This window comes from Aulonocara stuartgranti (assembly GCF_965226115.1).
Source record: "Aulonocara stuartgranti genome assembly, chromosome: 14".
In the NCBI taxonomy this organism is placed as follows: domain Eukaryota; kingdom Metazoa; phylum Chordata; class Actinopteri; order Cichliformes; family Cichlidae; genus Aulonocara; species Aulonocara stuartgranti.
In genome coordinates this window covers 40,623,774-40,638,097 of record NC_138950.1, presented here as the reverse complement: position 1 = coordinate 40,638,097, position 14,324 = coordinate 40,623,774, and the positions used below count along the sequence as shown (strand labels likewise).

Here is a 14,324-nt window from a genome sequence, read left to right as displayed (position 1 = left end):
TAAGGTATTTTATGGACTTTCATATTCAGTTAAAATCGGCCTTAATAGTGAAAATGTTCTCAACAGTGGCACGTTCCCTTGACGCTAATAGAGATTTACTTTGAAAGTCAAGACCGGAAATGCCGTGTTACTGTTCGCGTAACCTGACGCCAGCGGTTCGGCGGTCCGCAGCGGTACCCAGCACCCCGGCTGAACTGTCAGCGCGGCGTTGAAGCTCCGTGTCTCTTCGGTGTGTGTGGAGCCAGACACGGCGGAGCTCTGCCACAGCCGCCCTGTCAGCGCTGTCCGGAGGACGTGGCCTCATGTGTGGGTCATATAGCAGGTGAACCGCACTGAAACTGACCGGGGCGCAGTTTTATTCCTTCATGTGAGTAACCCTAGCTCTCCGCGCCTGAGAAAAGTGATGCCAAGCGGTCACACGCCAAACTCCATTAACAATACGTCGATTTTTCATTCGTGCATTTATCTAAGAAGGTGTGCACGTCTTAGAGCAGCGGTACACACTCGAACCAATCACTGTGACTTTGCATCTTTATTCGGATCATATCACATTAATAAACACGACTGTGTGATTTCCTCTAAATACATCTGATCTTCTTTGCTAACAGCATGATACGGCGTTCTTGTCAGGGGGAGAAATGGGTAATGGCAGATGAACCAAGCGTGTGTTTGTTAGCTAGCGCTTCCATATGATGGAATTGGTGCCGAAAAGCAGAGGATGCTCCGTGTGATAAAATATCATGCCGTCATGTTGAAGCCGGCGCTCGTCTTTACCCGCGAACACGCCGGCGTAAATTGCCAGTTTTTAAATGAAGTTTGTCGCGATGCGCTGGAGGCGATGGTCTGTATGCCATGACATCATTGCACGGGCTTTCCCTCAGCAAACGGCCGCCTTTATCCCGTATTGTGTGTTCCTCACATCAGGATCCGTGACGGTCGATGTGACACTAGCATTGTTACTTCACTGCCGTGTTATTTACACGCAGATGCGTTCATATTCAGTTGTGGTGAGGCTGTCACGTGGGCAGAGCTTGGCGTTATTAGAGAAAAAGCAGGCATAGCTGCTGTGGTGTCAGCTGAGCAGGCACAGCTAATGCATTATTTGTGAAGCTTCTGTATTTTAAAGCACTTGCACTGATGGGATTTGCCTCTGTGACACAAAACTGACTCTTTTATTTGCTTCTCAGACACGACAGCTGTTTTATTACCTCTGTGTTTGCACTGATGACGCTACCTTACAATAATCCTCATTTAAGGTGAATAAAACCTGATCTGTGGAGTGTTCCCTGCCTCAGAGCCACGTGGCTGTGTGTTTCTGGTGTTATAATCTACTGTGCTGACATTGGAGGAAGATGATTAAGATGAGATTACCTGGCCTGTGTCCTACGTTTGCTTTCGGGCCATACAGTAATTGGGTTATGTAGGCACATTTTCTCCTATCCAGTGCCGTCTGTGTGTCCTTCCTTCCTTTTCCCCCTCACTACTAATCCCTTCTCTGGCCTTGTACTTACCTGTCTTCCACAGTAGGCTGGAAAATTGACGTTGAATGCATCTTAAATAACAGGTTCGAATTCAGCAGTTTGTGAAGCTCTCTGGGGAGGTGAGGAAGTCTGGCAGTACATGTTTTAAATAGTTTCATTTCAGTGCGGCTGTGAAGAGTTAGGAGGGGCTAAGGCTCGTAGGATGTTTTCGGCACAGTAAGGAACGCTGTGACACAACCGCACAGGAATAATGGAAAGTTATCAGGGTTAAAGACTCTTAAAGGAAGGCAGTGTCACTGCACTTCTTCTGTTCAGGGGAAAGAGATCATCCAACAGTGTTACTCTCATAGTCATTGAAGGTAGTTGTATTAAAAAGCTCGTTACCCACAGAGGCTTTTTATACTAAAGCTGGTTGGACCGCCCAGAACAAAGATGTGCATCTAACACAGTGACGGGACTGACTGTCCAGCAGGAAACCAATCACAGTCTTTCATATTAGTTTGGAGCTTCATTTCTTCCCGTGTCGTCGCTCCGTGCTGTCAGGTCGGTGCCGGTCAGAGAGCCGAGTGACATCAAGGATCTAGTGATCCTTGATGTCACTCGGCTCTCCCGAGTCATCTCGCTGCCACAGGTTACAGCAGTCCTTGTAAAACCCGCTGAGCTCGAGGGCAAAACTAACCAGAACCTGAAGCCTGTGGAGAGCTGTATGTTTTTTCCTGTTGTCGGTGTACACACGCAAATGAGAGCGTGCTTTTGTTTTTCCTGCCTTGCACTAAAAAAACCAAAACATTGTGCGATGCTAACTGATTAGGGCTGAACGATATATCGCATTTGCGATAATATCGCGACATGATCAAGTGCAATTTTCTAACCGCAAAGGCTGCGATTATACTCTGGACATGTCCAAATTCATGGGCTGCATCCTCCTGAGGCCGCATTTGTAGACCGATTACGTCACAGCGACGCGCCGAAGGCTGTCCAAATTACTACCATATCCCAGAATTCATAGCGCGGCCCAGCCAAACTCCAGTTTCCAGCAATGGCGGCCGCTACTAAGTTTTAAAATTACTCATACTAATCTTTCTGGGTCACAAAATAAACTTTTAACATATTTTCAGGCGAGAAAGTAGCTGTGTAAACATCAAATATCTGCTCGGTTTATCAAGATATCCCATATTTGCAAAAGTGCTTCGACGTTTTCAGAGGCGTCTGCTACCCACCAGCTCGACAGCTAGCCGGGAGCTCGAGGGTTACTGATGCGGCCGAGAACGGCACAACTCCCGGCACATCATTTTCAGATCACCGCGGAGTTTCGCTGCTCGGGTTAAACGTAATATATAAGTCACTTAGACAACCTAAAAATGTTATTGTTGGGCTTTTTTCAGTGTTTTGTTTGTTCGTGAGTAAATCGGTTTGGCTGAGATTAAAGTTATTAGATTAGATAAAATAAAACTTTATTAATCCCCCGGGTGGGTTCCTCCTTGGTTTTCACACAGCTGACTAAACGTCAAACAGAAAACTTATTAAACAGAAGTATGAGACAGTCGAGAATTTACGCCAGTGTCTGGTTATATTTTAGATAGCAAGAAGCAGACGGCCGAGTTTATTAAACTCCACCGAGACAGCGGTGACGCTAATCAGAACTAGACCGTCCAATTTCACGCCTTTAAACTTTAAAGGCGTGTTTGTGTGTGTGTTTATACAATTGCTATTATGTTTGCACTTTATGTGTAATGTTACTGACTGCAGAGATCAGTAAGATGTGTGTATTTTTTATTTATTAGTTTTATTTATTTAATATTATTTTTTAATTGAATGACTGTCTAGTAGTTCACAGATGTCGAAAAACTGAGTGTGGTAAAGCCACTGATTTTGTTTATGTATATTTCTGCAATCTGCACATTGTACTGACTTTCATTTTAATGTTTACACCAGGGTTCCTTGTCAGCACTTTATGCTCAATGTTTGTAAGCTAAAAATAAACTATTGTGTATGTTCAAATATACTGTTGTGATTGAAGAAGTTAAATAAAAATGTCAGTCATCAATTCATGCATCACCTCATGTCATCATAACAGAGGTCTGTCTTCCAGGAAAGAACAGTTTAAAATTAATGTAATATAGTATTGGCCATACTATATGATGTATTGCTTGTCTTTGTTTAATAATACAGAAGACAAAGACCTTAAAAAATAATCGCATATCGCATCGCAATCGCAATATTGGGGCAAAAAAAATCGCAATTAGATTATTTTCCATAATCGTTCAGCCCTATAACTGATGGCGATTTGCAATGTCGTAGTCAGCCTTTGAAGGACCCTCATCACTGCTGCTTTGCTGTTTAAGTCGTGCCATGATGCACAGTGTATCCTGAACAGTCTGTTTTTGCTGCTGCTGTTAGAATTATGAAAATGCCGTCGCTGCCCCACTGCAAATGTTTTCTTTGTGTGATATCTAATGAGCCGGGGCATGTGGTGGAGCTGGGGGAGTTATTGAGGTGCAGGATATCGTTGACTCTGTTTGAATACCTGTCTGATGCCCGTTTTATTCTCTCTGCTTTCCCTCTAGACACAGAGAGCTTGGTCAATGGGAATCACCAGCCCAGTGCAGCCCAGTGTCCCCCAGCTCCTGGAGAGAAAGTCCAATCCGAGCACAGCGCTATCGTCAGCTCTATTGAGAGGGACCTCCAGGAGATCATGGATTCTCTAGTCATGGATGACCCTCAGCCTTCTTCATCGGACGCCATGAAGCCTCCCGGAGGCCAGTCCGCAGCTCACTCTCCTCTGTCGCCCATGGTCAACGGAGGGGGCCGGTATCTGTTATCGCCTCCTACCAGCCCAGGGGCCATGTCTGTGGGGTCCAGCTATGAGAACACATCGCCTCCTTTTTCCCCACTGTCCTCCCCCTCAGCAGCCAGCAGTGGAAGCTTTACCAGTCCATCTCCTAGTGGAGGACCCCAGGACCAGAGTTCTTCTCTGCCGCCAGTGCCTGTACGCTCCTCTAGCTACAACTTCACCGCCCAGCCTCCGCCGGTACCCCAGCCACGGACCATACTGCCTAACTTCAGCAGCAGTGGGGTGAGCCAAAAGGTTCAGGAAAGCCCCAGGTTGCCGCGAAAGGTCTTAACGGAGGCTCCTCCAAGCCCCAAGCCAAGCCACACAGGACTGGGCCAAGCTGGGTCTGAGAGCCCTCGGCAGACCCCCCTTCTGTCCTCCAGTGAATCTCTTAGCGGTAGAAACGCTGTGCCAAGTAGCCCCAGGCCCACACCCAAGTTTCCGACCTGTTCATCCCCGTCGCCCTCCAGCCCCAGGACCAAGACTACCACAGTGCTCCAGGAAAGACCTGCCAGCCCCTTCAGAGAGCACGCCCCTCTGGCCGATCGCTCTCTCACTTCCAGCCCCTCCAGGCAGCTTTCTCAACCCACCAGAGCGTTCCAGCCTCCCCTGGACCCCATCGTCCACATAATCCAAGGATCACCTCTCCAGCAGCATCCGCGCTCGTTGCAGCCCCCGGAAAGCCCTCGCTTGGCCCGGAGGAACGTGGAGGTGAACGGGGGCGGTGGAGCAGGCAGCAGTATGAGAGAGTTGCCACCTTTAAGCCCCTCCTTGGCTCGCAGAGGGGTCCCAGTTCTCCCAGGGGCACTTCCGGGCACGGTGAACCCACTGAGGACTCTGGACAGCCCCTCAAATCTGGGCAAGGTTGTTCCAGAGAGCCCCAGACTTCGGCGCAAGTCAGAGGAGCAGACTTGCAGCAGAGGCATCCGAGCTCGCAGCCCATCCCCTACCTCGTTGTTGACGGAGGGCAGCGTCGGGGGTGCAGGGGTACGGAAAGCGAGCTTTGGGAATTCCTTGTCGCCTGCTTACAGTCTGGGCTCGTTGCCGGGTTCCTCTCCTGTAGCCAGCCCAAGGACCCACAGAAAGATGTCTGCAGGGAGACCGCACCCCGGTATGAGGGAGAGGAAGAACAGCATCACAGAGATCAGCGACAACGAGGACGATCTGCTGGAGTACCACCGACGACAGAGAGAGGAGAGGCTCCGCGAGCAGGAGATGGAGAGGCTGGTGAGTCGGGACCGTACCTCAGCGGGGATGTGCCGTTGTTACTCAGCGGTCTTTAAAAAAACAGCTTATGGATGCGCCGTGTCAGCTGATCAGTGTTTTCTTCCAGCTGAGTTGTTGCTGATAATCCTGACAGATCCTTTTACGGTTTTCATCTCGTAATCCTCTTTTTTAATTCAGTAGCTTTAATTCATGGAGAAGACTTTTCAAAGGCCTAAAGTCACAAACTGTGATGACAGACGCACTGTATTAATGAACTCGTTAGCTCATCAGCTGATGGTGTAACACTGGGCCTGCATTAAACCTCTACAGGCTGAACAAACCAGCTCTCTTGTTTCATATGAATTTCCTGAACAGTCTAATTTCCGTGGTCCTTGCAGACGTGGAGATGAGTGAGCAGTAGTAACTGTTAGAGGTTCAGTGTCTCCCCGCTGGGCTTAAGACTGTGTCAGGCATTTTCATTACTTTATTAACTAATTATTCGTTCCAGAGAACCGTCTAGAGATTCATGAATGATTGGTGTCAAACTTTTACAGCACAGATCTGATCTTCCCAGTGAGAGAGAAAGTGGCTGAAGCTCTTTCATGAGTGTGATTATCAGCAGAGGAGGTGCTGCAGATACTCTAATGTGTGTGTCCTGCAGGAGGAGCACGGTGCACCGATTGCACGGTCTGCGTGTTTGCTTGCAAACTGTCTGCAGCCTGGCCGTTGGCTGTCCAGACTGCTGCTGACATGCGGTCTCTCTCGGGGGGCTCACGGGGCCCCGTAGCAACCGCATTGTTTGTTGTTTCCTAAACTGAGCAGAGGGGGCCGAGGGAGCGCCGTAGACATCTTGAACTTGTCTGCCGCTCTGAATGGAAATCGTCCTTAAAAAGCCTTTGTGTGTGTTTGTGCCTGCGTGAGAAGGCGTGTAATTACAGACGGGTATTTTTTATAAGCTAAAGACAGAGTGACATCGACCGAGTAGGATGGCCTGAGACGACGTGCCCTCTGTCTGCGTGCCAGGTCACATCCTGTACCTCCCACTGAGACACGGGGGCAGCATCAGATCTGCACACTGAGACTGTTTAAACCTCTACAGGCTCAGAGGTCCTGCAGAGCGCTCCACGGCAGGTTCTGGTTAGTTACGCCAACATGTCTCCCTACGACAATCAAGTGTTTGTTTGGGGTGAAACTGCATTTTAAAAATATCAAAATAATAGTAAAATATTTTTTACTGTATATATCCATGAAAGGCTCTGGTGCTGTTAGGCTGCTCATCCATCTTTGAGCGGTCAGGTAGGATTCACTGTGTGAGCCAACAGTGCCGCTGTTTTAAACATGTACGTCTGAAGTTTAGTTTCAGTACGAAGACCTCATTAAAATAACTGAGGCTGCGTCCACGCTGGCCCGGATAGATGTGAAAACGATGCTTCCGCTCGGCGTCCACACTGTCGTTTTGTCCTTTTCACAGAGTTGTGCGTCCACATTGAAACGGCCCAAAACGCTCACGTTCCAGTCCTGCACATGCGTGAAACGCAAGAAGATTGGGCCGGTCTCATTCCTGTCTGCTGCTCTTTGAAACTTCGGCAAAATGTTGAGGAAAAGCAGCGAGCTTTTTACATGGACTAACAACGAGGTGGAGTTGTTGCTGCGAGTAACACAAAAGTACAAAGGTGCAAAAGCCAGGGAGAATACTAGGGCTGACAAACCTGAGAGCAAACAAAACAACTGCAGTATAATACCCTTCACTATCTTAGTTTAATTGGTCACATGACTGCATCACATGACTAAAATGTGTCATTGTTTTCAAAAAGTCTCAGTTTTCGCTGTCCACACTGACACGAAAGCACCGTTTTAAATGTGTCTGCTTTGGAGAGCGTTTTCAAAACGCTGCGTTTTTGTCCTGAGCAGCGGGGGGCTGCTCAACCCGAGTCTGGACCCGAGTCTGGACCCGAGTCTGGACCCGAGTCTGGACCCGAATGAATAAACATGGCAGGCCAACCAACAGTTTGTAAGGAGCAAAGGGACTATAGTGTAAGGACTGGGAGTGGATTTATCCACAGTAGCGTGTAGATGGTGCTGCTGTGCCCGTGGTGACCATATCTGATCTAGAGTCCGTTTCGAGTGCTCTATAACTTGGGCTTTTATTCACAGCGAGTATTGATACGCTCATGGATCTGACGTGTCAGCCATCTTTGATATGGTCATGTGACAGAAAATGTGAAAATGCACATTATACCTTTGGAAAAGTGGATACACGAACACATACATGAACAGAAATGCATGTAAACAAATGCAAATATGCCTAATATATACTAAAAGAGAAGAGAGCCATACTGTCTATGAGCCCCACCCACCTTCTGTTTGTGAGTGCCGACCAATCAGGAGAAAGCTAGCTTACAGCTGCAGATGTATAAAGCATATGTCATAGTGTAAATGATGCACACTTGCCCTGGTGTTTATTAAAACACAGGAGGACGATGAGACTGCAGTTGTCACCACACAAGAGCAGGATGAAATCACCAGTGTTGGGTAAGTTACTTTAAAATAGTAACTTAGTTACATTACTAGTTCTATCAAAAGTAACTCAGTTACTTCAAGTTACTCGTTACTTTCAGAGTAACTAGTTACTAGGGAAAGTAACTTTGGTTTAACTCAGAATTCTCTTGTTAATGTGTTGCTTCCATAACTTTGCCAGTCTTCTAGCTTGCCTACATGTTAACACTATCCTGCCACAGTGCACTGTGCCACCTACCAATAGAAAGGAAAAGATAATGTGCACATTTCCACGAGAGAAATCCCACGCCTGGTTCTATCCTAGCTTTTTACATCCAACAGAAAAACTGCAGTCGTGGTGCTTTGATTGTACTCAGAACTCGGAAATTCTGCCTTCTGAATAGGAAGATGTAGGTAACACCAGACTGCAGATGAGCTGCATACAGGGCTGGACTGGGACAAAAAAATCGTCCCGGACATTTTGACTAGAGACCGGCCGCCATTATAGGAAAAATCATAAAGCCTTTGAATGCAAACAAACGCTGCTGTGACAGTGATGTTCACTGTTCTGATGGTATTTATGCATCAATCTATCAATCGTTTGTTGTAAGATTCAGATAATTATTTTTTAAAAGTGAGACATTTTAAATGAGAATAAGAAAGAAAAGTATTTCTTTGTGCCCCCCTTTCCCTGTTAATGCCCTACCTGCCCCCCTGGCAACACTTTGCTAGACCCGCCCCTGCACAGTTACCAGCTGTCAGCTACTTAGAAAAGGATCCTGGTGTTATTTGTCTCTCAGAAACAGTTCATAACTTCAACTCATTCATGTCACCTAAAAGGTAAACGTGTTCCTCCATCACCTGTTCAGCTCTGATGGTTCAGTAAGGACATCTCCTGGTTTCATCTTCATGTTTCCCTCTCACCACATATCCAAACCAACATCATGACCAGCAGCTTTACAGCTGTGGCTCCAGCAAACATCAGCTGATACTAGAAATTAATATTAAATAAATTCTAACAACAGCTGATCAAGCTTAAACGTGCTGCTGTTGTTTAGCGCGACATCCGCTGGTTTCCTCTTTCAGCGCAAAGTGGGCGATAAACAAACAAGAGAGCCGATCAGCTGATCATTGATCAGTTTCATGATTGAAGTAGAAACAGGAGAGGATGAGAGAAGAAGAGGCAGCTTTGTGTCTTTTTCATTGTAGCTGAAGTCCAGGACAAACTGTTCCTTTTCACCTCAATACGAAACCCGTAATATTTTCTCTGAATACCAGACGATTCTGTTTTTTACGGGACGGTTGGCAACTCTAATAATTAACCTACGAACAAAATAAAGTTCAACATCAGTAACATCATAGCACCACCCAGCTGTATAGAAACTCCGTCAAGCTAGCTAGCATGCAGTACGAGTTATTGTAACTGACTGTAAAAAGTCAGCATAACAAAAATAAACTCCACCTAAACTTGGTTTATATCTGACCCAGAGAGACTGCAGGTCATAACTTCTTACCTGAGGTTCAGTTCACACTTGGACCGGCGGCCGCCTCGGGTCTCTCCTCCTGCCTCCCCTTTCCTTCATCCACCTGCTGGCCTCCACCACTTGCTAATGTTACTGAATCTGTGGAAGCTCCGCGATGCCACCACACGAAGTAACGAGTAACGAGCCTATCTAAATCCCAGTAACGAGTAACGCGTTCCTGATTTTGGCATAATAACTAGTTACCGTGCTCGTTACCACAATAATAACGTAGTTACTGTAACGCGTTACTTAATAACGCGTTAGTCCCAACACTGGAAATCACTGAGACATGAATGTTAGAGACTCGTCGCCTCTCTGAGACATGAAAACTGTCCAAAGGATGAAAAAAATCAAATTCACGTTGTTCACGTCTCTGTTACCAACCTGCTGACCTTCACACACCACGGTCAGACACTCCTTATGTTTTCTACAACTTTTACCTTGTGCAACTTCCAGACACACAGACAATATTGACATTAGATATGGGCTCACGGCTCGTAGCGTATGAGGGCGAGCACATAACCGAGTCGTGTAAATAAGGCCTTCAGGAGGCTAACAGAGGCTCTCTGACAGGCTGAATTCCTCAGCAGCTCGTTATGTTGTTGCATTTGTTGAACTCGGTGAGGAGGCAGGGCGTGGAGCTGCAGGGCCTGTAATTAGTCACAGTCGACTCACTGTCATGACAGATTCTTCTTGCCCGTGAGCGTGTGTTTCAAAGCCTTTCACACACAGCCTCCTCTCATTCACACAACTGGTTACCCAAAAGCAAAGTTATGTGAACAGTGAGCCTGCACAGTGTGTTCAGGAGAAAGCAGCCTTATTGTGAAACCAACAGGAGCACACAGCTCAGAGGCTGCTGGGAGACTGCAGCTGCGCACAGATTCATAGTGTGGCTGCGTACATGCAGGAGACTTTCACACTTATGTGGCTCTGAAGTCATTTTAATGTGGAAGCAGTTGAACCAGGAAGGAATCATCTCTGGAGACCTGTCAGATGCTTGAAAAGGACCTCAGTCCACTAACACTAGGAAAACTAGTGCAGACCATCAAACATGTTTATGTCTTTAATAATAATGACTAACATATTGAATTTCAGTGGAGCTCTTTCACCCAACTCTCTCAAACCTTTGGTCACAGTTGGTGTACACAGGTAGAAGACGGGCTCCAGGTGACTCTAAGTTTCCCTGTTGAATGTAATGAAGACCATGAGACGTAGCTGAAGGTAGGGCTGGGCCATATCACACCTTTCATTGTAATACTGGTATAATGTTGTAGAATATGGGTAACACGCGCATGCGCAGTGCCTTTGTTTGCATACGCACATGGCGGCGACGCAGAATAAGAAGAATAAGAAGGGCGAACGCGGATCGTTGAATGAGACGGATGAACCAGAACTGGTTTGTGAAAATGCTGCAGCTTCACTGGTGTGGAACTGGTTTGGCTTTCGTCCGTCAGATACACAACAAAGCACATTTTTTGGTAGAGGATGCGAGCGGACCGTCGTTATTAGCAAACCGAGTTTATGTCCACGGCGCTCAAAAATCTGTCAAAAACGTTTCAGTATGACTTTGCTGAGCTACGAAGCCGCTCGATGGATTGTTGGAGCGTTACGGCTGTCGTAGGCGGAGCCTGGCGGAGTGATACGTGCTGTGCTTCAACATAATGTTACCGTGTTGTTAGAGCTGGGCAATATGAGATTTTTTCATATCACGATATGTTTTTTTCATTTCAGGCGATAACGATATCTATCACGATATAAGCCAAATAACTATATTTGTAAGATTTAAATGTGCCGTTGCTCACAAGTAAAATGTGAAATAATCAGCAGCTTGTTTTTATTTAAATATTTATTTCCCATAATAAGTTCAACAGGGTAGATGTACTTAAGGAACATGAGACTTTTTCAGATAAATAAAGGCAAATATTGCAAACTACACAAAAGGCAGCCGCTAAAGTGTTTAAGTTTCAAAATAGAACAAACGAAACAGACTAAATTGTCAATTCCACTTAGAAACAAAATATTAATTCTAAAAATAAATCTTAGTTTGTTTTACAGAAGAACAGACAAAACTGACTAACTTTTGTCAATATCAAATAAACTGAGAACTAAAAGGAAATTCTCAATCTCTCCTTGTTGTATAGCTGAGCTTTTCAAACAGTTTTAACAGTTACTTTAGTCTGACAAAAGCCGAATGACGAATTAGCGCTTCCAGTCAGAGACTGAGGCTACGTCCACACGTACACGGGTGTTTTTGAAAACGGAGATTTTCCGTTTTCGTTTTAAAAAATAATCTCGTCCACACATAAAGGCAGAAATGAAGGAAAACGCTGCTATGAACATGCCAAAGCAGCAGGTGGCGCTAGATTCCTAACCGTGCAGAAATGTTGGCCAATCAGAAGTCTAGAAGCCTCGGTGGGAAAAAGTAAACAAAGCTGGGGCATAGAAGCAGAACCGAGTCGTATGTGTGGACGGACAGTAACTGTGTGTGTATGTAAGCATTTAAACACTGCAGAGAGTAGAATTAACAGTATTGTAGAAATTCATTTCACTGAAACAATAACGTGGCGCAGTTTATTGTATTTCCAGACTTGCTTTCGGCACAATTTACAGTGCACGCTACTCTATTTTTTGTCAGACTTGAAATAGCCGAAATACCTTCACACTACGGAGCTTCTATGGCTCTTCCGTTCGACAATCTCTCCGGCGTTGGAACCATCATCTGTTTTCTCTCCGGTCACGCTCGGTTGATTTTTCTAGTCGGCACACTCATTTCCTCCATTACCCGCTGGCTGCTTCCCAAACAAACACACATGCGGCTTGGCACTTGTGCTGTACGTAACAAGTCACGCGACGTGACGCTGCGGCTGTGATTGGTTCGGCTCTGCGCTACTTCATTTGGATCGGCTGACCTTTTTTTTTTTTTTTTTTTTTTAAAGAGGACAAGAGCGGCGAAGTCTATCGCGATAGCTTAATTTTTCTATCGAGTAAAAGTTATATCGCGATACATATCGTTATCGTTCTATCGCCCAGCTCTACGTATTGTGTGTGTTTAACCTCTTTTTAAGTGTTGTGGATGTTATACATGGTTATGCTGAGGATGTGTCGGCCAGTCTCCACTGGAAATGCCTTTTGGTTAAACTGTCAGCGAGGAGTTTGCACTGTTACGTTGTTATATAGCTTTAACGCACATAACAAACAGCTGCTTGTTTAAGTGAAAACACATTGATGGTAGGCAGTCGTAGTGTGGTGAATCTGAAGTTCAGCACTCTCAGAGCAGACGTCACCTGAACAGGAGGACCAGGAAGTTGGTTGTTTTCAGTGGGAGAAGCATTTCGTCATCATACAGGTGGCTTCTTCAGTCTCAGCTAACGGCAGGTTTCCGACCTTACAAACAGCACCTGCACAATGACGTGGTTTCCCTTCTCCAGCTTTGTGCAGGTGCAGTTCTGTCTCCAGTGTCTTTTTGTGCCATTCAGCATCTGGTCTGGTTTGAGAACAACTGTCAGAAAGTTTATTAATCAGCATATCAAGAACTCACAGGTTCATCGGTCTGACGTTGGATTAAGCACTTTAATTTATCCATCCATCCGTCATCTTTGAGGTTACTGATCATTTGGTCTTCTTCTTTGGTGGATCTTTTACAGTCTCTTTCCCAAAGTAACAGACATGACTCTGATCTTGAGGCTGTTTCAGGGGGCTGTTTTACTTACAAAAGTAAAGCTCAGAGAAGCAGCTGAAAGTGTTTAGAAGAGCTCAGCTGAAGGCTCTGTGCCTCTTCATGGTGCTTCAGCCACGCGCTGGAGTTGAACATGTTTTCCTCTGAAGGAGCCCTTCTGCTGAGTGTCCTCGAATTTCCATGGCACTCGTGTTGGAAGGTCTCCAGAGTAAAGCGTCCACTGATATTCCTGTGACACTTAAGTTACTCAGCATTTGTGTCAGGCTAGAGCTGGGCGATATGAGATTTCTTCATATCACGATATGTTTTTTTCATTTCAGGCGATAACGATATCTATCACGATATCAGCCAAATAACTATATTTGTAAGATTTAAATGTGCCGTTGCTCACAAGTAAAATGTGAAATAATCAGCAGCTTGTTTTTAAATATTTATTTCCCATAATAAGTTCAACAGGGTAGATGTACTTAAGGAACATGAGACTTTTTCAGATAAATAAAGGCAAATATTGCAAACTACACAAAAGGCAGCCGCTAAAGCGTTTAAGTTTCAAAATAGAACAAACAAAACAGACTAAATTGTCAATTCCACTTAGAAACAAAATATTAATTCTAAACATAAATCTTAGTTTGTTTTACAGAAGAACAGACAAAACTGACTAACTTTTGTCAATATCAAATAAACTGAGAACTAAAAGGAAATTCTCAGTCTCTCCTTGTTGTATAGCTGAGCTTTTCAAACAGTTTAACAGTTACTTTAGTCTGACAAAAGCCGAATGACGAATCAGCGCTTCCAGTCAGAGACTGAGCTGCACCGCTTTATTGTATTTCCAGACTTGCTTTCAGCACATTTACAGTGGCTGCTCTGTTTGACTTGAAATAGCCGAAATACCTTCACACTACGGAGCTTCTGTGGCTCTTCCGTTTGACAACACACATCGTTATCGTCCTATCGCCCAGCTCTACGTCATCCACACTGAGCTGAGGTTCTGGAGGAGCTCCTCTGTAACGAGCTCACATTTTATAACGCTGTGCTCAAAAAAGTGAACTTGTCATGGACGTAACCCCGAGGGTGGGGTGATCCCTGACCTGGAAGCAAAAGTTGGAAGG

General features: G+C 45.5%; 1 protein-coding gene across 10 annotated transcripts in view; it reads left to right on the top strand.

Moving 5' to 3' along the window:
* phldb1b (pleckstrin homology-like domain, family B, member 1b) overlaps positions 1–14,324 on the top strand; it is a 113,762-nt gene that overhangs the window by 62,035 nt on the left and 37,403 nt on the right. For 9 of the 10 annotated variants that reach the window (XM_082504227.1, XM_082504224.1, XM_082504226.1 and 6 more), the window contains one exon: positions 4,049–5,541. In XM_082504227.1, coding sequence (XP_082360353.1) covers positions 4,049–5,541 — 1,493 coding nt within the window. Of the gene's footprint in view, positions 1–189; positions 368–4,048; positions 5,542–14,324 lie in introns of those variants that run through there. The other variant, XM_082504225.1, reaches the window with a different exon arrangement.